The sequence below is a fragment of the Halichoeres trimaculatus genome, unplaced genomic scaffold (genome assembly GCF_033239565.1).
Source record: "Halichoeres trimaculatus isolate MK-OKI-2021-1 unplaced genomic scaffold, fHalTri1.1 fHalTri1_scaffold_4, whole genome shotgun sequence".
NCBI classification, from domain to species: Eukaryota; Metazoa; Chordata; class Actinopteri; order Labriformes; family Labridae; genus Halichoeres; species Halichoeres trimaculatus.
In genome coordinates, this window is record NW_027437182.1 from 21,743,540 (window position 1) to 21,768,801 (window position 25,262).

Sequence of the window (25,262 nt, forward strand, 5' to 3'; positions counted from 1 at the left end):
CACCAGCAGCTCCATATCCACCTCATTAGACCCAGCGTTGCATAGAGTAAACACACACACACAGGTATCAAAAGCACAAAACACACACATAGGACAAGAAACACACACTTTTTACATTGTACACAACATCATATTCAAGTCTTCACCATCTCTGGTGCAGTTTCTGACCTTTAATACAGGAGTCTGACCTTTACAGACGACACACTCTTCATTTCTTCAGCACTAATGAGACACACTGTAACTCCAACCTCTTCATTTGCATAATTAACTCCTGACAGATGCTCCGTCAGAAAGAGATATTTGACACCACTGACCTGTACGCGTAGATGTTATGAGTGGCACTCGCAATCTTCTTATTTTCATACAGCTTCTCCAGAACCATTTTGACCTGGAGGACAGAGGAGCAAAAGAAACCTGAATTAGTCCATCATTTCGCTCTGTCTTTCTCCCCTCCTCTCCCTCTGTCTTTCTCCCTCTCATTTAAATGGACTCCTCTGTGAAATAAAACTGCTGACTCAAAGACTCCCTGCTGCAGCACGCTGCCAGAATAAAAACGATGAAACTCTGAGAGGACGAGTGTTCAACAAAATGAGACGACTCACAAACATGTCTGCAGTAAAAGGTACAGATCACAGCATGAAGATGATGCTGACAACAGCAAGACAGCACGAGTCAACCATGTATTAAGAAAGTCAAAATTTTAATTGCTAAAACTGAGGGGGAATTCACTAAGTCTGGGTTGCAGTCGCCAATAGCAACAAGAGTTGTGCATCATATGCTTCTATCTGCTGCGTCTCGACGTCTGCTCCAGTTTTCAGCTGATTGTAACTGAGATGAGCTGCCTGCGTCTCCACTCCATGCAGCACAGAGCTGTGTTGTGTGCTTTCAGCCTGATGAAGCTAAATCTAATCACATACGTGATCAGCTGGACAGGAAGAAGAAGTCCTTTGTTTAGGGCATTTTGTTTAGATATGGATTCATGACAGATGTGCCACAAGTTTCAGTTCACATCATTCTCTGATCAAAATAAATGAATACAACACTCACTCGTGTATAATGTCACAGCTGTTCCATGCAGGGATTGAACAGCTCCAGATTGATTTAACTCCTGATTATTAGAAAACAGTAATGTGGTACTTACAGAGAGAGCTGCGTCTTCCCTCCCTGAATACTCCCAGATTAAGTGCCCCTACTTTCTCATTAACTGCACGAACTCCTCCCATCTTATTTCCTCCTCTTACTCCTTGTTATAATATACTTATTCACAAGCTTGTTAAATGTCCAGCGTAAATGGGAAAGGGATCTAGATAATGAGTACATAGAAGACGACTGACAAAAAGCTCTGAATTATATCAAAAATGTCTTTTCTTACAATAGACTGAGGGAAACTCAGTATAAAATTCTTCAAAGATTGCACATAACACCTTCTGTCCAAAATAAGATGGACCCAGGCCTGTCACCACAAAGTCTGAATTGTCTCAGAGAGATGGGCCCACATTCATCCTTTTTGGCAGTGTAAATACAAAGCACAGTTCTGGTCTTGTATAGCATTAAAGCCTAGCGTCATTTTCAAAACTAAAATAACCAAGGATCCCAGCCTTTTTTTTACTTGGCCTGCTGTCCAAGTTCGTGGCACTCCTCTCTTTTAAATTTGAATTGCTCGATAAATTGTTTGGCACGAAATTGCATACTGTCGAGATGGATCAAAGACAAACCTCCCGCTGTTACGATAAGGTTCAGAGAGATTTTTTCTGTACTTCCACATGAGAGGATTAGTGCAGTGCTGAAAAGCAATGGAAACCACTCATGGACTACCCACCCACAAAAAGCCTTGACCTGTTTCCCAAGGGATTCTCTACCTGAATTGGAGGCCCTCTTAGCTGGATACAGGTACTAGACATCCCCATCCAGGCAGAGGCCGTATGTAATCAAATAGATTATTAAAGTGAGCTGATGAAGAAATGGGCTGCTTTATGTCTTACTCTATTTGTCTTTTATGATTTTAATCTTGTTGACTATTTTTGTTTTCTGTAATGGTTGATTTTGGTTCATCTTAGTTACCTCTGCCAAGGAGGTTATGTTTTTGGGAGAGTTTGTCTGTTTGTCTGTGAACAACATAACTCAAAAAGTAACAAGCAGATCTTGATGAAAATTTCAGGGAATGTTCAAAATTGGATAAGGAGGAAGTGATTACATTTTGGATATGATCTGAATCACCGTCTGGATCCAGGATTTTTTTAAAGGATTCTTCATCATTGTGCGATAGGGCCGTTTTCACCATATGTGTATATAACTCCACCATAAATGGTCAGATTGTTTTGCAAAACAACACAAGACAAGGTCACCATAATTTCTGACAGACGTAAAAGTATGATCCAGATCCTGGCAATATTCTGGATACTGAGATCTGGAATATGAAATATGTACTGGGTCATCATAACTTTCAACACTGTCAGGTAACAAATTATCGTACAAACCTGCAACTAACACAAAATTAACAGGTGAATTGTTGTTTCGATCACCGAAAGGTTTGAGCGCAACAACTGTTATAAATACTGTGATGAGGTTACCACCTATTCCTGATGAGATCATTTGAAAAGAAGCAGGTCACGTTTAGCTTAAATCGAATGTGTAATGTATACAAACACTTGTGCATAGAGATATTGTTTGCTCTACAGCAGAGTTTGTGGAGTTTTTTTACACGTCTTTTGTGAATAAGATGTCTGTTTAATTTCCTTTGGGGCCTCTTCCTCTCAGCAATGAACAATAAATGAGCTTTTTGAGAAAACATCAATTTAAACTGGAACAGTTTGCCTTCAATTAAATCTTAAACTTTATATTTCTTCTGTAGATTTGCACTCCTCTCATACTTTCAACATTTAAACTCAGTGATCTTTGTTGCTGTTGTAGCTATCCTTTTACCATTTTATCGAGTTATTTGATGTCAAACACACCAGAGCTGAATAAAGTTTCTACGCTGCTACTGAATCAAAGCTGAGCCGGATCAGAGCGTTTCCGAGCCGGAGCTGAACACTTAAAGCCTCTCAGAGCAGAGGATGTAATGCTGCTTAGGTCTCTTCAGATGCTCTGCTCCCTGAGGACGACAGCTGTGTCTGTAAATATTTGGGAGTAAACAGCTCCTCTCAGCAGGTGGAGGCTTTTAAGAAGCATCAGTGTGTTACCTGAGAGTCACTCACAGGGTGAGGGTTTCTACAGGAACGAGCCAGATGATGTTCAATTTATGAAGCTGCTGCTCAGATTTCCATAATTATATTCTCCTCCTACGACAGGAGAAGCTCCGTGTGAGGTTATTTCCACTGAAACTTTTATGAGCTGTCATTTGCTGTTAGTCTTCACGAGAAAAGAGAGAAAAACACATCCTCCTTTTTTAATTTAATCCTCATATTTGCTCTGTACCTGTCTGGGGGTCACCACAGGTGCTAAATGAGGCTGGAAGGTGCTGCGTCGGTCTGTGATTGTGTTTCCATGTTTAATGGGAGGCAGCTCTTCATCTGCAGGAGGAAAGGTTCAAGTTTATTATGGGAAAACCAGGAGCTGTAGGGGGAAAAAAAACACCACATTTTCAAACTTTAATGAGAGGTACCGTCTGCATCCTTCATGAAGAGGTGAGCATTCTCCGTGTTCAGTCTGAGCGTCCTCAAGTCTGGAAGGTCTTCATCATTATCACCCTCTTCCTCCTCAGCTGTCATGTTGATGTTTACTGACTGGTTCACTAAAAATGTGAAAAAGGTGACCTACTGTTAAGAAAGTTATTTCAGTTTATTTAAAACTCATTAACCCAGACAAGCCTGGTAAGAGTTAAATCTTTTTCATTTGTTTCCAGGCAACAACAGGTAGCTGAACAATTTACATAGTTACAGAAGACACCCAACAACCACGACAGCAGCCTCCAGTCCTGCTTTCAGGCCAGCGTCTGGATGCCTGTGCTGGTTCCTCATTGCTGTAGCCGTGTGGATATATGTCAGTTTAGCCTGACGCAGCTTTAACCCCATTACCCATTACCTCATTACTTTGTATGGCTCATTTGTTGGTCATGGACACCAAACTTTTTGTGGCTTCAGTGATATTTTTACCACTTTTTCTCCTATGTTTGTCTGGAGATCCTACATGTAACTATGGCTGCATTGTTTACATGTGAACTCAGCTGTTAGCAGCCTACAGCATGTCAATGCTAACTAGTGTAAGGCCTGATGTCTTCCCACAAGATGAGGAGAAGGAGGTGAGGACGACGTGTTGGTTCTCAGGTGTGAGCTAAGAAGTGACGACATAGACCTGTCCTTCCATCAAGCTGTGCTAACCCAGCAACAGAGGGAATACCAGAGGGCAGAGTAGCATCATGCTATTCACAGACATGGCCAACGGAGCTAACACTGGACATGAACGCCACATTGGAAGAGCTTCACCTGCTGTGAGCAGACAGGATCCAAGAGACAGAGATGGAGCATGACTGAAGAAGCTCAGTCCTGGACCCTGTGGAGGTGGAGGCTGGCTGAACTGGACAATGATGGACAACCTGTCATCATCTATTTTCTTATGGACCTTTTTGCACTTTCTTTACACTTTCTTACTTTTGTTTTCTTGATTGCTGCTGTGACTTCAATTTTGTCGTACTTGTTACAATGAAAACAAAGTTCTATTCTATTCGTTTCTATTTACTACGTCAACATCCTGACAAACTACGTCCCACTATCTGATGACGTCTGTCTTCTGTAACTGTTTAAACACAGTCTCTTACTTTGAATGTGGACCACTGAGGTGAAATGTCCCTCCTCAGCCACCTTTCAAAGCATGTGCGTGTTTAAAGGTCGTCACTGAGCCGAGCAGCTCGTCATTAAACCGACACACACTGGGCTCCTTATTAGCAAATTAGCATTATGTGACCTTAACATGGACTTAAACACTGTTTCATAATCTGATACACAATTCATAATGGATGACATCAATTACCAGTCTGAGTGAAGCTGCAGATTAAATACCAACGAAGAAGAGGGCTTCATCTTCGTGCTCTCAACAACAAAGGACAACTCTCTGAGTGTTAAAGTCAAACATCTGCTGTAAGGTGAAAGATCAAGTACATTAGATCAGCAGGTGAGGTGTCTCTGTAGCCTAGAGAACTAGATTACCTGCCCCATGAGGTTAGCCCTTGACTGTGGGGCCCGAGTCCAATCCAACCCAGTGCACCTTAACCAGTAACAACTAGCTGGGTTTCCATGGAGCCTAATATTCTGGTAAGAATTGGGTTAGAAGCCTAAACAGAAAAAAATGCTCCCTATAAACACTTCAATGAGACAAATGGGCCAAAACTGATTAGAATTAATTTGGTCTCACAGGGTGGATTATTCCTTTTCCCCAACTGATCAAATGTAAAGTTTTGTCATGTAAACGGTAAAGACAAAAGTTGTCAGGCTACATCCTGTCTGCTCATGCTCTGTTGTTACCTAAATGCGCAGTACAACTACAAGTTCAGCTCGTTCCCACAAGTCTTTGCTGCAGACCTTCATCCACAGCTTTCTGGTCTTCAGAGGACACGTGGGCACTTTTGTCGCTATATATAGCAACTTTTCAAACCCTTAGTGACTCTTTTTCAAAAAATTAAAAAATCTGGCGACTTCTCTTGAGTTTAGAGACACTGACGTCAATGGATGTATTGATTTTAGGGGCCGTTTCCATGACAGCGGTTTTAGGATGAAATGCAAGAGTGTCGTTGTGTTTCAACAGTTCAATTACATGGAAACAGCGTTTTAGCTGTTTAGCTATCTAAAATGCAAACAGAGTGGATTTTCTCTGAAATGCTGCAGCCACCATTGCGGTGTTAACAGTAAGCTGGTGCTTTTAGTGGAAACACTGACGCCACACTCCACTTGGCGCATGCGCATGGAGGCTGGCTGCAGAAAGACCGGAAACCACATACACATCAAGTCCAAAATAGACTTTTACAACATTAAAAAACATGCCCATAGCCTGGTTCAAAACCAGCATGAACAGCTGATTTCACTATCATCACACACTGTAGGGGGGGTGATTTTTTTTCTAACTCTGAGGTTTATAAGATATTAGGATCATAGGTTGATCCAATCAGAGGCTCAGCTCAGCTCAAATGACTGATGGACGCCCTATAGCTGTTAGAAAGGAAGCTCAAACCCTGTGCCGTATTCAATATGGTTCCCTACCAATGACTAGCTTCATTACGCTGCAACAGGAACAGATGGGTGATGTAGCACAGACTGCATCTATATATTATACAGTAGCTGGTTCAACTCCAATCCATGGCTATTTGCTATTTGCTGCAAGTCTTCTTTCTCTCTTTACTTCCCACATCTCCTGCCTTTCTCCAGTTTTTCTATCAATACAAACAAAACAATGCCTAAAATTTTAACTTAAAAAAAGTTATAGGAGGCAGGGGTCACAGTCCAGGTGTCACACACGTAACATTGCATTTAGTTTAATTTGTTTCCCTCCAGCAGGTGTGTAGGTCTGTAAAAGTGTATCATAACTATTTATTTCTATTACTCAGAAAATAAAGTCATATAGTCCTATTGGTCACAGCATTATGATTCTGGCAGATCCTAAAGTCATCTGCATAAATCAAAGATTTAACAAAAAGCTAAGATTTAACAAAAAAAGAGATAATCCACGCTTTCATTTTTTTCAAGGCTCAATTAACTGTAACTTTCTCCTCTCTCCTAAAATAAAAAATCCCTTTCTCGCCTCCAACTAGTTCAGAATGCAAGAGCTCAGCTTTTAACTGGTTTTAGTAGACAGCATCACATCACTCCAGTTTTAGCCTCCCTACTCTGCCTTCCACATTTCAGAGCTACTCATACCATACGAGCCACTTCGCAGCCTCATATCCTCTGGCGTAGGCTTTCTTATTGTTCCAAAGTCGAGGCTCAAAACTAAAGCTGGTTGAGGATTCTCCATCAGAGCTCCTCGACTTTGAAACGACCTGTCAGAGGAGAAAGATGTGTAGTCAGTCGCTTCCTTTAAGTCACTTTAAAAAACTTGTTTTTATGAACTTGCTTTTATGTGATGCTGTATTTTTGTCTTTTTGTCCTCTATCTTGTATCTTTTATTCATATCTCACCTTGGTTTTACTGTCCTGTTAGCTTTTTTATTGTTTTGTCTCTTGTCATTATTTCATCATTGCTACTAATATAATTTTATTGTTTTATTATTCTATTAAAACTCTTAACATTGTATTTTTATACCTGCCATCCTGTTCTCTGTTCCCAACCCCTTTCATTGCCTTTTTTTTCTTGTTGATTGATGTTTTTAGCTTTTATCTTGGTCCTTGTCCTTTCATTTTATATTGCATGGTTCTCGTATTGCCTGGTTCATGGGTTGAAGCTTGAGTTTATTTATATGTTCTGGCTGTCAAAGCAATTTGTTAACTTCTGTTTTTAAAAAGTGCTTTACAAAAAAAGTTATTATTATTATTAGTAATAAAAGTCCCTCCTTCCATCTGTCCATTTCTCAGGAGTTGATGGCAGCAGGCAAACCTAGTTGCCCCAGATATCCCTCTGACTAGCTCCTCCTTGGGAATTCTGAGCCTTGATGGGAAATGGCATCCCTCCTGAGAGCTGAGGGTCAACCCAGGAGGTCCAATCCCAGTCGGACGTGCCCAGAAATCATCCAAAGAGAAGCGCCCAGGAGGCATCCTGATAGGATGCTGCACAGCCTCAACAGGACGCTTTCAACATAAAGCAGTGACGGCTCTTTCCGAAGCTCTCCTCAGAGGAAACTCATTTCAGCCACCTGTTTGAGCAACCATATTCTCACTGTCACTACCCAAAGCTCATGGCCAAAGGTGAGGGCTGACGGTAGATCAAAAGCTCTGTCCCTCCTCAGGGACCAATTCACCATGAATATTGAACATGTTTAATATTCATGATTCCTGGTCGGGCTGTCATTGACAGAATACCAGCAACAACCAATGAGAGGAGTGGACTGGAAGTGCTATGAACTAGATGTTACAGCTCAGAAACATGGCAGAGAACATAAACTAAACTCGTTTTTGTTGTTGCATGACAGAACACAGGCGAGGACAGTTGGTTGACGCTGATCGCCAGCCACGTTTGTCTATCTTCTGAAGTCACGTGAAGTGTCTGTGGAATGGTTGCCTCAAATGTTAAGTGTGTGGTGTAGCAGTTGCACTGAGTCCTTCAGTGTGTGTTTAGAGGATTTTCATGTTGTCAGTCTGAATTGTCTTAATGTGTGATGTCTGGGACCCTTTGGGGATCATGAAATGCCTTCCAAAATCAATAGAGATGGCATAGACTTAAAAGATTGACAGCCCACAGAGCTAAACTCATTAACAGTAAGAAGGTCAGCACATTCAGGTGAGCAATATCTTTTTAGCCCCTCCATCAGGTTTCATTCATCATCAGCTCCATTATTTCTCTCTCCTGTTCACTGACTCCCCCTCCTGCCTCGTGCTCCCTCGTTCTCCCCCCTCTGTGTCCCTCTCATCTGAATGGGAAACGGCCGTCTGTCCTCTGAGCTTCAAGTGCTCTGAACCAGTTTCACTTCTTACACATGGACCTCACAGAGACATGCTTTAAGCTGCATCAAAAAGAAGGGGGCGTTCATATTTTTCAGGCTTGTTAAAGACCGCCTGGCTCGATAATAGAACCCACAGAGACACACCCCCCCTCCCCCCTCCCCCCTCCCCCCTCCCCCCTCCCTTTTCTGGAAACTGCTGCAGGGTGGCACCTGTAGAAAATCTTTCATTTGGGTATCTTTGATTCTTTTTACACTTGAAAAGATCCCGGCGGGTAACAGAGAGCATTACATAGATATCCATCTTCATTCAGTCAGTAGCTCAGAGTCAGACTCTGATGGATTTTTAAGGCCTTACAGCCTTTGTGTTCATCTTATCACTGCTTCAGAGCACATCAGAGCGACTTAACTCATGCAGGAGCATCTCAGCAGAACAGTCAGACGAAGGCCGGTCGAGGGGCAGATTCTTCTGGACCCCTGATGCGATTATGTGTTTATTAAAAATGTTTTAATGTTGACCTACGGATGAAGAGGAGACTTCATAATGAGCTCCAGCTTGTTAGTAATCTCTGAACCCATCAGCTATCGTCAGAGGATGATACGAGCCTCTGGGAAAGATGGCCTGCTTCTCTGATGAACAGGGGTTAGCGATAAGCTACTTCCATCCAAGACTTTCTCTTCTGTTAGCTGCTTCATTATAGTCTAATTAATAACTTCAGAAGCGTTCAGATCGAAAGAGGATAGAACTTCTCTCCTCCTAATACATCTGCAAAATAAACAGTCTCTTCTCAGTTCATTACATCACCCAGAGGAGCAATAATTCATGTCTTTGTGCTGAGTTTCAGTTTCACTGTGAGTAGTAAGTTACACACCAAGGTTACTCTCAGGTTTCCTTCAGAGTTATGAACACAAAATTTCAATGTAATCATGCAACCAAATAATTCTTTATGTGGTAATCTGAAGTTTTTTTGATAAAAACACATATCAAGTTCAGCTTAGACACATCTCGATGGCCATGTTACAGAGGCTACATTGCTCATACTAGGCCTCATTCACTAATAAATGCGGAGAAATGTTCTTACTCTGCACACAAGGATTCGTGACACGTTTGCAGCAGCCAATTTTCTCCTCACCACCGCGCGTATGGTGAATCAGAATCACTATGAACGGACAGACACGTGCCAGGAGTCTTTACGAGGTGATCAATAATTAGCTGGCTCTCCTGGGTGCTGTGAGGGAGATCCCAACTTGTATACAAAACATACACAAAACATTTAAACGTTGCTGGATATTTTTTGCAAACAAATCGATAGGTTTAAGCCAACAGTGAAGGTGTGTGCGCGTCATTTGCATAGAAAATGTATTAAGTTATCAGGAGAAGCAGTTATTTCATGTCTTCATTCAGTTTTCACTTTATAACTGACCTTCATTCAAGACGCTGCATTTACAATACCTGGCGATTTAATTAACATCAAACTGTGACATTTTAAAATGTACATTGTGATATTTTTAATAGTATAACCAAGTATTTAACTCAAAATTCATTAGGATTTGTGGCTAGACGCCGCTCCGTTGTGGCTGCCTGTTACGGCAGCTCTCTCTTCCTTGTCCGTTTCATTTTTCATCTCTTTTCGGTCATTTTTGCATTTGGAGTGGATCATTACTTCGTACGGTTCATTTGTTGGTCGTGGACACCAAACTTTTTTTGGCTTCAGTGATATTTTTACTACTTTTTCTCCTGTGTTTGTCTGGAGATCCTACATGTAACCATGGCTGCATTGTTTACATGTGAAATTAGCTGTAAGCAGCCTGTAGCATGTCAATGCTAATTAGTGCAAGGCCTGATGTTTTCCCACAAGATGAGGAGAAGGAGGTGAGGACAACGTGCTGGTTCTCAGGTGTGAGCTTAGAAGTGACGACATGGACCTGTCCTTCCATCCAGCCATAAGATCTATCTCCAATAAGATGGACAAGCTAGTTGTGCTAACCCAGCAACAGAGGGAAGAGTAGCATCATGATATTCACTGACATGGCTAACAGAGCTAACATTGGACATGAACGCCACATTGGAAGGACTTTGCCTGCTGTAAGCAGACAGGATCCAGGAGACAGAGGTGGAGCATGACTGAAGAAGCTCAGTCCTGGACCCTGTGGAGGTGGAGGCTGGCTGAACTGGAGAATGATGGAAGAGCTGTCATCATCTGTCTTGTTATGGACCTTTTTTCACATTTTTGCACTTTCTACACACTTTTACTTTTGTTTTCTTGATTGCTGCTGTGACTCCTCTTGAATTTCCCCTCGGGGATAAAATAAGTACTTTCTATTCTATTCTATTCTATTCTATTCTATTCTATTCTATTCTATTCTATTCTGTTCTATTCTGTTCTATTCTATTCGTTTACTTATAATTAAAGTTATGGTCGTTTAATACATTTAGTAAATTCAGAGATTTTATTATTGAATTCTATTTAAGACTTTCCTTCTTTTATTGAAAGTAGTCTTAATATGTTTTGCATTTAGTTAAAAGAGTGTGTTAACATTTTCTGAGAGTCGATCGTCATCATTCGTGCGTACTCGTGGTCTGAGGAGGCTCTAAATTTTTTGGCAGAGTAAGAACTAATTCAAGTAAGAAAATACAGATGAATCACAGGTTTGTGCATCAAACATTCATAGGCACAAACTTGTGCACACACGCACTGTTAGTGAATGAGGCCCATACTCGATTTTAACAAAGTGGAAGGGGCTTTGTAGCTTAGTGGTCCATGAGTTTTCCTAGGAGGGCTAAGTGGTCCTTGGTCTGAAACAATTTGAGAAACACTGCTTTACCTGACCCTGAAAGATGTAAATCTGTACATTAAGTCCATTAGAATTACCTTGACATTAGTTTCTATCAGCCTGAGGCTCTCTCAAACTCGACCTCAGCCCACATTACATTTACACAGTGCGTTTTGTCCTCACATACAGAGACAGTCTGGAGCCATCACACAAGACAAAGATAAGAGTTTTTAAATCAGGATGAGCTGCTCTTTCTGGCTCTGAGATGGAGTTCCCCTTTGGAGAATGACTCATCTTCATAGTACACCAGGTAAAAAGTCTGCCACCTCATCCAGCTCAGCATTTGTTTGTGTGCAGATCTGAGCTCCATCAGGATGAGAGCAGACAGAGCAGCTGAGAGTGGAGATGCTAACTGCTCATCTCTGCAATCAAACGCAGAACAAGAGCCAAAGAGCCATGTGCACAGAGCTGCAGAGGTATTTAGGGCTGTTTGCGCTCAGATATTATCAACACAACACGTTGTTAAGTTGACCTTAAGACAGAGCTAAAAGTGAGGAAAAATAAGGCCAAGAATAATCTGGTGTGCTGAAGTCACAGAAGACAATAGTAATACTTATGTGCTATATTTAAATGACATATGCACATTTATGAATACAAATTGAGGTCAAAAAAGGGAGGGTAAGTGTGTCAGCTGTTAAAAGTGACAGTCTTTGGTGGAAATAGGAAGTCTTGTTTTGTAACCTTCTGTCTAAAGTTTAAAACCCACTTCTGAAAACTCATTTCCCATTTCTGTAATCTGCATATGTGCTAAGAGAAGTCTTTACAAAATGTTCGAGTGAGTGTGTCCCTGAAGCATGAATCTAATTTTCACACCTCACCTGCCTCCAAGCTCTGGGACTTCTCCAGCAGGAACTCTCTGATTCTCTCCACCCACAGGTAGAGGTTGCTCTCCCCGGCGTGCTCCCTGAAATTAAATGTTAGTGTGAGAGAGGGATTCACAACAGCCCAGTGGAAATAATTATTCAAAGCTTTTTGTTTTGGAAAAACATCCCTGTCAGACCCCCCCTCTGAGGCCAGAAATAAAGAGAAACTCACACGTAGAGGTCCTCCAGGCTGTTTGCCAACTCAGTCTTCTCTGGGCCTCGCAGCCACGCGGCGCTGCAAAAACAAAAGGTTATGGAGTGTGACGAGGAAAGAGACACTGTTTTATTATCAGATCACATTGAATTTACATCACAGGATCAATTAGACTCACTTGATCTGGTAGATGGGCGGGGCAGAGCTTGGGTAATCAGGAGGGAGAATAATCTGACCATTAAGGAAACAGAAGTTTGAATTAAGGCAAACAACAAAAACTTGCAATCAAAACCAGATGATATCATCAGTTTCATTTTCTTTCATAGGATCAGTATTAAACAGCTCCTTCTTGATTGTTTCATCCTTAATTAATAACCAAAAGCTGTTAACTACCTGCAAACATGCTGTCAGTTTGGGCTCATCCAAGCCGTTGGATATTTTGATGCAGAATATTCTGGATGCTTCATCTATAACACACCACTCATCTCCATAGATGGCAGACAGAGCCTCCACCTCTTCAATCTGCATGAATAAAAACATCAGCCATCCGTGTCACACTGAGAATTCATTCTTACAGGCACAGCTCTGTATTTATATTATAACAATGTACCAAACATAATAATAATAACAATACAAAACCCTGTCTCAGTTTGTGATCTGCATGACTGCATTTTTAAATCTCAGCTCTGCCGTGCAAAATATTTAAAGAAAAAACACACAGAGTATCATGATTTGAAAATAATTCACACCCTTTGTTTAAAAAACGAATGTAAAGGCAAATTATCAAATTTACAAAAGTAAAAAAAAAAAATTGAACTCATTTTAGAATTATATCTGTGACAAGTTTAAACAACTGATACAGGGACAACAACAAAAAAAACTGTGTTATGCTCATATATAACCAGCTGGAAGAACTTCTTAGTTAAATGACTGGGAACTAAGACAACTTCAGAGACGCTGAGTCTCTCAGAAGGAAAGATGGGAGGTGGTTCACCAATCTGTGAGAGACTGTGAGAGCAAACAGGTGGACAGTTGCAAAATAATGTTGCTTAGAGAAATATAAGAAGGAATTAATGAATTTCATCATCCACGGAACGTATATATATAAGTAACAAACACAAAAAACAATCCTGGGTGGACGGGATCTTCAGGCCCTCAAGTAACACTTCTTTGAAAACTAATATGATTCCTTGGTGGAAATCACACTTGCTGTTATCAATTCATCACAAGGTTTTTTGGCTTTATTTTTCATTATCATTATCACCACTGCAATATTGTTTTACACTATAAACACTGTTTTATCATATATGACTATTATGTAATGGCTGTATGTTGTTCCATATACAACAGCAGTAATTAATTGTTTTTATCATCACTCATGTTTCCGTGAACATAAATCTATTTCATTATTAATTTCAAACTAGTACAGTGTATACCACCATGATTATGAAAATTATATGAAAATACTTTCAAAAGTGCAAATGTTTATGCCACTGCATGGATGCATGGATGCAACACTAATCCTGGTATAATAATGCTCTAATAATTAAATCTTTTTCTTAATTGTCGTTTTCCCCTTTGAAATTAAAAGTTCTGCAAAGAAAAAAGATAGATGTAAATCAAGCCCATGCTGGTGCAGTTTTTATTTTCATAAAGAGCATATCATAAATAATGGTTTAATTTGCATAACGCCTTCCATGGGATACATGCACCTAAAATTGATTTACAATGAAGACAGTCCACTGAGTGCATCGCATAAATTAAGACAGAATGAGCATTCAATCAGGAAACCAATTCGGCAGCAGCAAACTCTAATGCAGTTAAGTAATTAAGACTAATTTTTTTTTTTTTTCCTGTTTTGTGCTGTTAATGCTGCCTTAATGTGGAGAAGTCAGCAGTGTGTAGCCTGTGCCCATTTACTCATTCACTGCTGTTAACTTTGCAACGTCTGTTTGTGTGTTTCTTTTAAAATATATTCAAACTCATTACTCATGAACTATCTGCACAGACCAAGTTTGACTTCTACGCTCTCTGCAGGCCACATTTCACCACTACAACACAGGACTGAACCAAACTTCTCAGCTTTTATCTGAACTTTATCAGAGATGTTTCTCCAACATGGAGTCTGACCTGAGCCTGCAGATCTTCCCCATTCTCCGGAGTTATAACGTCGGTCATTTCTTCATTTCATCCACAAGTGTTAAAAAAGAAGAATATATCTTTTGACACTAAAGAGCACATGCACTACATGATAGTAATCAGCTGGTTTAGAGGTGTGTGTGTGGAGAAATGAACTGCTTCCAGGGCAAAGCTGACGGGTTGATATGACATCCGGGTTCTGTCCTCTAAATTAAAGGACAAATATAATGCAAAAAAGTTCATTAAATGAGACAAGTTAAATGTAATTTTGATTTAAATGAGCAATTATGAGGCACACAGTCGTGTTTTGTTAATATGTGCGACATGAACTACTTCACCTACGTTTTAAAGCCTGTTGGTGCTTTTACTTTGAAAGGAGGAAACGGTGGCGCCATGTGAGTTCCGGTTTGAGCCGATCAGCTGATCTGATTGTAAACAGACAGCAGAGGTGTGTAAGGGCGAGACTGGGGTAGCTGGATTTGAACATTGGACAGTGCCAGTTAAACGTGGAGTGTGTCATGCGTGTGTGTGTACTATCGACTGTATGGTGTAAACACAAGAGCGTGTGTGTGAGAGTGTGTGCAGGCGTATACGTGTAGGAGTGTGTGTCAGATGATGTTTGTGCTGCAGGAAGCAGCTCAGAGGGGCTTAATCCATCACATGCAGCCTCAAGAAGGGGCCCAGTGAGCAGATCTGACCCAGGACCCGGATCGGCCCCCTCAGGACCGTTAAGACCAGTAAGTGTGTGCCGGACTCATTGCAGCTCTCATCTGCCTGAATCATGTCGCTGCTGCCTCAGGCACACCGCACACTGATAGCTGCACACAATACACTCTCCACAGGGAAAGTACTGTTCAGCTCTGCTTCAAACAGAACAGAGAAAGTATTTTTTTTTATTGAAATGTGAAAAATAAAGCACGACAGCACACTTAGCTTCAAAAGATAAACGATATCAATGTAAAACTACCAGAGCAAATGTATTTCTTGTATTTTAAGTAACACCAACGCAACATGCTATTCTTAACTTTATGTGGTTAAGATATTAGAGTTAAACTTCACCTCCATGAACCTTAAGCGGTAATAGTACTGCATTTTAGTTCATCAACTCAAAAACCTCAGAAAAAGCAGTATTCTGACATTTCATTGAGAAAGTTTTACAGAGAAGTTTCAACCATAAAAACAAAGCTAGTTGTTTTCCCTCAGCATTTTCAGCAATTTTGTGTTTAAAGTTTTATAGTAAATGACTTTGAAAAGGTTAAAAAAAAAAAAAAAAAAGCTTTGCAGTAAAAGTTCTGTTTTATTCTTAGTTTTCATGGCAGAGAACAACTCATTCATATTATCTGTTTTCTGTGGTTGAAGTTTCAGAGTAAAAGTCTGGTATTCTGTAGTCTCTGTGGTTTAAGTTTTTCAATGAAAGTTTCTTATTCTGCATTTATTGCTCCATGTTTGTTTGTATGGTTGTTTTTTATGGTAGAGGTTTCACACTTAAAAGTCTGGTATACTTTGTTTTCTGTGGTTGAAGTTTTCTGATTTGTTTTGTTTTGGTTTGGGTTGCGTTTTTTTGTGGTCAAATTTTCACAGGTAAAGTTCAGTGTAACGCCTAACTTTTTACATTTGAGGTTTCACAGTCAAAACTCTTACCTCGTCTTTTAAAACAGTTGAGTGCTGCACTAGGTGGACAGGTGGAGTAACCGTTAGTGTTGCTCAATGCTCAGTCACAGGTAAACCTGTTCAGTTTCTTCTCAAAGCTTTGCACTCATCTGATATATCTGGATCCACCCTGAGGTTTGCTTTTTCTTCTTAAAAGTCATGTGACCTGTCATACAGTAAACTCTGTCATTGTTTCTGCATACCACAGTTTGATTTAAACACACACACACACACACACACACACACACACACACACACACACACACACACACACACACACACACACACACACACACACACACACACACACACACACACACAGAGCGTCATGTGAACAGAGGAGGAGTTGTTTCTTTCCTGTCAGGCCTGTCTGATGACTGACACCTTTTCTAATCACATAAATCTCCTCTTCTTTTTCTTCTTCTTCTTCCTCTCTTCTGGCAGCGTCACTTTCTTCCCCTTGTGACTTTTTTTTTTTTTTACTCACATGCTCTGTAGACTCACAGATGACGACTGATTGAGCAATAATACAACCTCTCCCGGCTGATCTCTGGAGGTCTGAAACACTAATCGATGCACTCAGCTCATTAGATAATAAATGATAAAATCTGTGAAAATGAAATTTATTAGCTCTGATGTAGACGTGGTGCTCTTGTAGGGTCGCCAGCTAAGAGTGTTGTTTTAGAAACGGTAGGGAGAGTTTAATGAAAGGTACTGTGCAATGCATTTGGGGAAATGTAGGCTGAAGCGTTTTTGGAGGTGGAAGCTGAAAAGATTGGTCTTGTGCTTTGGTCAAGACCGAAATGCTAAAAAGTATTTGATTCAAACAATCGTCAGGTTTTTTTTCAGCGTTATCATGGGATGGATATCCTAGCATGTTCAACAGTTAAGCTTGTGACCAAGCACCTGCATAACAATGATCTGCAGGTTTTGGTCACAGCATAAGAAGACTGTCCTTTTTAAAAGACTGTTTTTAATCCTTCTTAATACATGAAAGTGGTGGATTTAACTCATTTAATGTTTCAAGCATGGCCACTTCCAAGCTTATTTCTACTAACAGCTTTTTTTTTCACAATCATCCCTCATGGCCTCATTTTATACACTTTTTGTAGTTAGGTAATGAAATCCTTTGTCCTACTGTTTTTCTTGTCTTGGAAGTGTTAAGTTTTCGGCTGGTTTTTATCATGCCTTATTGCATTGTGCATTGCATTTATTGCGTTACTTGAAAACAAAACGGATTCAAATCACCTGAAACCTTCAACTTAAAGCAAGACGGCTAATTTTAAAAGCCATGGTAGATGTTGACTGGTGTTTCAGTTTAGAGAGCGACCCTGTCAACTGGAGACTGTCAGCTGGATGCAACCTTCTAAAATTTCTTTAGATGATCATTAAACACCTTTCTGTTGAGGTGATTTGGACATTTGATTTAAAAACTAAACTAGGATCAATCCCCAGGGGCTCCCTCTGTGTTTCAACAACTGTTATAAACTCAATATCCAATGAAATGTTCATTTGACAGTCTCCAGTTCACAGGGTCACTCTTAACACTGTGATTCCAGGAGATGACAGAGAGACATTCACACTATCAGGCTCAAAGAAAATGATTGTTCAAGAGTTATTAAACCAAGTCAATCAGTGCTGGGTGTGATGTTATCGTAGATGGAGAGTGAGCATCCTACCAATCAGAAACATTCAGCTCACAGGCCCCACTTCTCAAATTTCTCAAACCTTTGGAAAGGACTACTCCCAGAGCAAGATCTTTTCAAGAGGAAAATAAATAAATAAATAAACCTAGTCCATGCTGTAGATGCACAGAGCTCCTCAAAAGGTTTCTTGTTCCCGGAGAAAGTTCCTGCTATTGAAAAAGCAGCTTTAGTGACTTTATTCTGTCTTCGTTAACTAAGTTGTTTTCAGAAGTCCCGCCCTGTCTTTATTTTGATTGGTGAATGAAAGAGAAATACACACTGATAAGTGGGTCGTGTTGCAAAAGTTGAACTGTTTTAACTGCTCTAAGTGCAGCAAAGTAAAGTAAGAGTACTGGAAAATACCTAACTTTATTGTTTAAGAAAATAATAATTTACGATAAAATATCAAAAGTTTGCCAAGTCAAGCTTCAAGAGTTTCAAGAGAAACTGTTTCAGACTTCTTCCTTCATTAACTGACATTTTAAAACACAAGACATCCAGCAAATCATAGTGTGTGAGGCCCACCCCTCTAAACTGTCTTGAACCAGTTTGGAGATCCTTCATAATGTCAACAAGTCTTGTTAAGCTCTTGTGTTATTTGTAGAACAGGCCTTTATGAGAATTTTGCAGACAGATTCAGGGATTTCTTTAACACATGAATAAGTTGTGGTTTGAAAATCTGCACGTTTAGTGTGGATATTCCGCATTGTTAAATTTTATACATTCTCAAAATATGGGAAAGGGCAATAAAGTGATTCTTAAAAACACTGTCTCTGTTTGTGTCCCGCCTCTCCTCTGCAGGGGTCGATGGAGGAGCTGGATCCCGAGGAGCAGTTCCTGCGGTTTGCCCGTAATGGAGATCTGCCGGGGATCCAAAGGCTGCTCATGTCGACAATACGGGAAGAGACGCAGATCAACATAAACTGCAAAGGTATGAGTGTCACCTGTGGATTTATGACCACTTACAGTCCGGTTTATTAAAGGTGCTTTCACTCAGGTAAGAAGAAGTCAAACCTGGGCTGGACGCCTCTTCACCTCGCCTGTTACTTTGGACACAAACATGTGGTGGAAGAGTTACTCAAAGTCAGTTTTTTATTTTTACCTTCTAGAAAAAAACACTTTTAGTTTTGATTTTGTGTACCAGTCATGCTAAGGTGTGTGTCTGTGTGTGTGTGTTTTCATCCTGAAGGCTGGTGCAGATGTTAATTTGCCAAACAACATTGGAGACACACCGCTACACAAAGCTGCGTTTACTGGACGAAAGGTAAGTTCGTGCATCATCAGTTTAGAGAATCTTCTTCTCTTCTTAAGTCTTTTTTTTGGTGATAGTTTGGTTTTGGTGCATGCCTTTAAACATCAATGAATGAATCATTAACGTATCGATCAGGAGGTCGTCATGCTGCTGCTTCACTATGATGCATGTGCGACTGTCATCAATGGGACCGCTCAGATTCCCAAAGACGTCACTCAGAACGCAGAAATCAGAAGCATGCTGGAAGGTGAGACACATCATCATAAAACCATGCTCCATGTTTGCTTCTTTTATACTCATTCGTGTAAGATGTTTGTTATTTGTTGGGATTCCTAAATCCTGCTTCTTTTGAACTTTTTGTCCAGCGGCTGAGAGGACAGAGGAGAGGAAACTTGAGGAGCAGCTTTTGGAGGCTGCACGAGAAGGAGACCTCTCGACCCTGACTCAGCTGGTTAGTGTCGACAAACTGAAAACTTAGTGTTTTGACTTCTGCTCTTATTCCTGTGTATGTCTATTTAGTAATGGTGTTTTTAGCAATGCCAAATAAATGCAGATGGATTTACTTCTCCTTGATGTGAAATAGGACTCAATTCACACACAGAGGTTACGTCAAAAACAAAATACTCAAAGGGGACAAAAGAGGACGCAAGCATCAGAAAGTATTGCAGAAAAAAACATGACTGAATGAAAGTTCACCAGAATATATGAACTACACTCACATTCAATAAAGTGGTGGTCATTGGGAATATTATACATGTTAAAAATTAGCACATTAACTTGATCACTGTTGGCATGTTGGTGTCAGCCTCTTTGAAACGACTCTTTGTCAATAAACTGATAATTACAGCTAAATATTTTTACGGCTTCACAGGTCCACAAACGAAGACCTCCTTTAAATCAACAACACAAATCCTAAAAGCCTCATCAAAAGATCTCTAGAAAGGGTCTGACAAGTTTTAACACGTTGAATTAACTGGCTTTCTTACACTCTAATAGTGTGAGCAGGTTCAGGTCCGGAGACAGCTGAAAGTAGAATCTAACCCATAGTTTTTAGCAGGAGTATGAAAAGCTGCAGGACGATCAGGACCAAACAGCTCATCTGCCTGTCTCTTTTTCTGGGTTTTGTTACAGCTCAGCAGGAAAAACCCTCCGGACATCGGCTGCACAGATCTGCTGGGCAACACTCCGCTGCACTCAGCTGCGTATCGAGGGCAGAAGCAGTGCGCCCTGAAGCTGCTAAAGAGCGGCGCCAACCCAAACATCAAAAACAAAAACGGTGAGACAGAGCTGTCAGTCAGAAAACACCAACAATGAATGCATCCTATTAAAAAGTGTGCCACTGTGAATTCTAAGCCTGATGTTTGGACGCCCTTTGAGCAGAAAGGATTCATTGTTGCCCAAAATGTATTAAAAAATACATCAATGAGCTGCGCTTGGAGGTTTCGAGCAACAGCCCAAGAGGAGGAGTAAGAAATTAATTACACAGAGATGGACCCATTGTTGGGTTAGTTCAAAGAAAATCTGAATAAAACATTAAATAGTTTGGAAAAACAGAAAGGCCATCAGAAAAACATTTAGAGGGAACTTTTTCAGAGCTAGTTCATTTAGCCCTCTATTGTTTTGTGTCCTAAATCGAGGTGTTGTGGTGGTGAAAACTCACTGAACGGATCTTTTGGCCCATTGTTGTCTGTTTTTCCACTGCAGCCTAAAGTCTCTGAAGATCAAACATATCAGAGCAGGGCTGTATGGAGATAAAATAAAGTAATTGTACAACTCCACCAGACCAGTGGAGGGTAGTAAGTGGGACATGTCTCCAGTTTACAGGATGGGGACGTAAAGCACTGCTCTGCCAATCAGAAACATTCAGCTTGCTGGCCTCGCCTCTCTTATTCCTCTGACCTTTTGAAAGTATTACTTGTCTTTCTCATAGTTCCAGGTACACTATTCTATCTTTATTTAAGCTCTAACAGAGTTATCTTTAAATGGACATCTGATCCTTATCGGGCAGAGATTTATCCAGAGCAAACTGTAAGTGTTGTCCTTTGGGCAGAGTGGTTCAATGGGGGGCACATTGGCCCTGGGGGTTCTGTGGAGGTACTGCAGGGAGTCCGTGACATTTTTTGTTTTCAAGTAATTATTTCTAAGTACTTCAATTTTAAGTCATGTTAATGTCTTTGAACACACATCAGTGGATGTACAAAGGCCAAAGATGTTATCTTTCAGTCAAAAGTGAAGCAACACAGAACCCCCACACAGGTTCACACAGTAGCTTCTAAATCCTCAAGACAGAGGAAGACCCGCCTCTGTCGCTGCTCTGCCAATCACGTGGTCACATACTGGCTCTGTCAGGTTCCTCAGAATATCTTAACACTTAATGCACACTAAAATAGGTATAGTACCAGGCCCAGTTTAATATAACACACAATTACTTGTACTTATTTATGTATAAGGGGGTCCTTGACTAGTCTCTCCATCAGTTAGGGGGTCCTCCTTTGAAGACCCCTGCCTTAAGGGGTAAATGTGTAGCAAGTATTATTGATTCTTTTATTTTTTTTACATTTGCTGGAAATTGAATTAAAAGAGTAGACATTATACAGATTAAAAAAATTTGATCTTTGTTCTTTGACCTCTTTGGACTCATTTCAGAATAACTGATGTTGCATTTTTTTTCTGGTCCCAGGAGCAGGTACTTTCCAGGGGGAGATAAAGAAAAAGTAGAGAGCCAAATTTAGACTGTAGTTCATGCTTTCAAAATATTGTTTATTGTGTCAATGTGGGAATAGATTTATGTCATAATTTACCAGGTTTTGTTTTACTTGTCTCTTGGGGCCTCCATTGAGTAGCCCCAGCCTTACCATTTAAACCAATCACACCACTGTGCATTTCTTTATAACCACTAATGCTGCGATAAAAACATTTCTTTTCTTTTTTTAAATACATTTTTACACAATGTCTGTATTACTTAAATAAAAAGGTGATAGACCAATAAAGCATCAAAATGTTTCAGTCTAACTGAGAATTGTTGCTCCAGGACACTGAAGGTCAAGAATCATTTGTCCCAACTATTTGCTCCGTCTGAAGATCCAGTTCACAAAGCAGATTGTGCTTATGATGTTCTTGAGCTAATATGTCCGTAATTTTCTGCTGCTGTGTGGTTTGCACCTGATTTACGTCTAGAAGTGACTAAAATGAGCTGTTAACATATCAAATCTTTGCTGCACAAAGCTGCACTATCTGCTGTCATCCTGACCGCGCTGAAATCTGTCCTGACACCCATGATGAGCAAAACAGAGAGGGGGCATGTTTTTTTCCCAGTCTCAGTTCCTGTGTGTCCTTTTTGCTAAAAGCTCCTCTTGTCTCTTGTCCACTCACAGAACAAACAGTGTTTGACCTGGCCAGTGATTCAGCAATGAAGCAGATCCTTGAAAGCAACGTTCATCGAGTGAGTACTCTGCTGAAGTTACTTTGATTGAGCCTCTGAATCACTTTGTCAAGTTTGTCGTGTCCTCCATTTACAGGGTCTGACCCGACACGTCAAGAAGTTTGAGGGACTCCTCTGGAAGGTAAAAGTCTGGGTCTAAGTATTGGATGTAGGAGCTGAGTTTATTTTGGAACTGAGGAGAAACATTTGAACGGGGATGAAAACAACTTCTTATTTTTCTACCCAGAGACCTTGCTGAAAACAGAAAAAAAAACAAAATCTGACTCAAACATGTCTAGACCAAGGTCTACCTTGGAGGCTAATGCAAAACAGAAAATCCAATTTCTGCAGCACATTAAATCTTAAATCAAAATGAAAAACCTTCGAAATAAATTGTTGTGAAAGCTACAAATCTATCATCTTTCTGTTTATTCCTCTCACTTTTTTAATAAAGTTGTGTGTTGGTGTGTTTTACAATAAGAAAGTCTCTCCCACAGAGTAGGATCAACATAATCTGTACAGTAGCATGTTTCTTTAATTTTTGTGAATTCAATGAAACAGATTTTTAGGTAACATATTCTATATTTTATATTTACATTGCCTGTAGTTTTACAGCTTTTACCAACCATTCTCTAAAAATAAATCGGTGGCTGCTGCAGCAGGAGCACAAGGGAGATTACCAGTCAGCTCCTCTCATTGGTTTATGCGAGTATGTTGTCAGAGGGAGTCCAGTCAGGAATCATAAAATAAATTATCATATTGACTCCACATGCTTAAAGATTATTTGGACATATAATGGTGTTGCAACAACCTTCCCGATCACTGAGGGGGCAAATCAGTCCGTCTTGAAGAGTGATGCCAGCGTTATTCAGTGATGAGGTACGAACTGACAAGCAGGGGCGTGCCCAGTTTTTTTTAGACTTGGGTGCCCCAACCAGGGGCCCATACTTCAATTTTATTTAATTTTGGATCCACAGGCTACAGCTTTGATAAAAAAAAAGTAACTGATATAAACTAAATTAAATTCAAACAAAGTGTCAAGAAAAATAACAAACTATAGCTAAAATTTAACTGAACAGTGCTGAAGTGCACTAAAAAAAGTACTGTACAAGCTTTCTTTAGTTGTATTTAAAAATTCAAAATGTATGAAATTAATATTGTTTGTTTTTATTTGTCAAGTATATATTTCATAATAACCATTCACCTCTGAATTTTCCTTTTATAGCCAAATATTTAGACTCCTATAGTTCTTCAGTGTAATCATAATGGCACAGCTTTGTGCAGCTCTATGAGTCGGTTGGGGATGTTGTCGGCAGCCGCTGAACGCAACTAAAAACTAACTTTAAATCTCACTTTAAAATCAAGTAATCATTAAAGTAACTCAGTTACTTTTCAAAGGAGTAATCAGTAATCAGATTACTTTTTCAAGGCAACTGTGGCAACACTGATCTTGAACTTGTCTCATGTGCAGCCAGCCTATGTGTGCAGATGTGTTATTTTATGGTCATCCAGAGATGAAATTCCTGTCACAACCACTGAAAAGTATGAGCACAACAAATACAGCCATGGTAAAATAATGTTAGTGCTGCAGCACAGTTTGTGATGCACTTATCCCCTTTTGAGTAAGACCATATCATTTTGTCTCATTTGCACAAAAGCTAGCCGAGCCACAGTTTATTTCGTGTCACTTCCTCCCCAAATGTTTGTGAACCAGAGCTGAATAAAGTCTCAGTTTCTGCTTCAGAGTGGATTAATTCTGACCACTTCAAAATAATGTAACTACAGGAATCAAAAAATCTTGATTGAAGAAACTTGTACAGCTTATCTGTCCCAAAATAACCCAGACAAGCTCACCCACACGTTTTAGCTCTGGTGCTTCAATTAAGCACAAATGATGTTTAATGCTTAAATGTGTCTCTGGATTTCTTTTTCCCCCCTCTTTTTGCCTACATTAAAGAAAAACAAAGACCAAATTAATAAGAAATACCTGGTTCACCTATTCTTCCCTCTGATCCTGCAGAGTTCCAGGTTTTTCGGCTGGCGGTCGTACTGGGTGGTCCTTCAAGACGGGGTTTTGTCCTGGTACTCCAAACAGTAGGTGACATTGACTTGGCTGTGAATCAGAAGTAAACATTTCTCTGCCACAGATAAAAGGAAATGCTGCACTCTTTGATTAGAAAGGTGCTGCGGGAGTGATGGATAAATGACTTGGAGATAGAAGTGCTCTGCCCTCTAAACCTCCACAGGCAATATGTCATCTGTGAAAAGAAAATAACAGAAAAACATCACGTCTCCGTCTCTCTTACCAAGGTCAGATGCTGCTGCCAACATCAGGCGCCAAGGCTGCAAGGCCCTCACACATGCTCAGTGTCTGGTAAGACGTTTTTTTAAGCTTTTTTGTACGCTTTTCACATCACTCATTAAGTATGATATGAGGAAAACACAAAGCGTGTTTCTAATGTTCTCATTTCCAGATCAGAGCCAAAGACAGCTGCTTCTTTACCCTCAAGTGTTTCGATGAAAGTGTGCATCACTTCAAAGTATCACCAAAAAACGACCCAGAGGCAACAAGAAAAGTAGGTTTTAATCCTGCGTGGTTGTTATCTTAGATTCTCTCTTAATGAATTCTCCTTATTAAAAATCATTGATGCAAACAGACAGCCTGTAAAGCCTTGCCCAGAGCAGCACTTTTTTTTCCTGTTGCTGTCAAGTCTGAGTCCTGTAGTAGCTGTCATGAGTTGTA

The 25,262-nt window shown here is 40.2% G+C and overlaps 2 protein-coding genes across 3 annotated transcripts in view; one reads left to right on the forward strand and one right to left on the reverse strand.

Moving 5' to 3' along the window:
- Window positions 1-14,670, reverse strand: part of impact (impact RWD domain protein) — a 43,515-nt gene extending 28,845 nt beyond the window's left edge. The window contains exons 1-8 of the mRNA XM_074668607.1: window positions 14,503-14,670; window positions 12,766-12,894; window positions 12,551-12,603; window positions 12,391-12,453; window positions 12,174-12,259; window positions 3,605-3,733; window positions 3,418-3,512; window positions 315-388 (exon numbers count right to left, since the gene is read on the reverse strand). Coding sequence (XP_074524708.1) covers window positions 315-388; window positions 3,418-3,512; window positions 3,605-3,733; window positions 12,174-12,259; window positions 12,391-12,453; window positions 12,551-12,603; window positions 12,766-12,894; window positions 14,503-14,550 — 677 coding nt within the window. The 5' untranslated portion in view covers window positions 14,551-14,670. The remainder of the gene's footprint in view (window positions 1-314; window positions 389-3,417; window positions 3,513-3,604; window positions 3,734-12,173; window positions 12,260-12,390; window positions 12,454-12,550; window positions 12,604-12,765; window positions 12,895-14,502) is intronic.
- A 258-nt stretch (window positions 14,671-14,928) lies between these two features.
- The window catches only part of osbpl1a (oxysterol binding protein-like 1A), a 30,780-nt gene continuing 20,446 nt past the window's right edge, over window positions 14,929-25,262 (forward strand). For both annotated transcript variants that reach the window (XM_074667538.1, XM_074667539.1), the window contains exons 1-12: window positions 14,929-15,248; window positions 18,648-18,777; window positions 18,844-18,929; window positions 19,036-19,110; window positions 19,234-19,345; window positions 19,464-19,549; window positions 20,230-20,374; window positions 22,473-22,540; window positions 22,617-22,661; window positions 24,540-24,613; window positions 24,830-24,893; window positions 24,994-25,095. In XM_074667538.1, coding sequence (XP_074523639.1) covers window positions 18,654-18,777; window positions 18,844-18,929; window positions 19,036-19,110; window positions 19,234-19,345; window positions 19,464-19,549; window positions 20,230-20,374; window positions 22,473-22,540; window positions 22,617-22,661; window positions 24,540-24,613; window positions 24,830-24,893; window positions 24,994-25,095 — 981 coding nt within the window. In that variant the 5' untranslated portion in view covers window positions 14,929-15,248; window positions 18,648-18,653. The remainder of the gene's footprint in view (window positions 15,249-18,647; window positions 18,778-18,843; window positions 18,930-19,035; window positions 19,111-19,233; window positions 19,346-19,463; window positions 19,550-20,229; window positions 20,375-22,472; window positions 22,541-22,616; window positions 22,662-24,539; window positions 24,614-24,829; window positions 24,894-24,993; window positions 25,096-25,262) is intronic.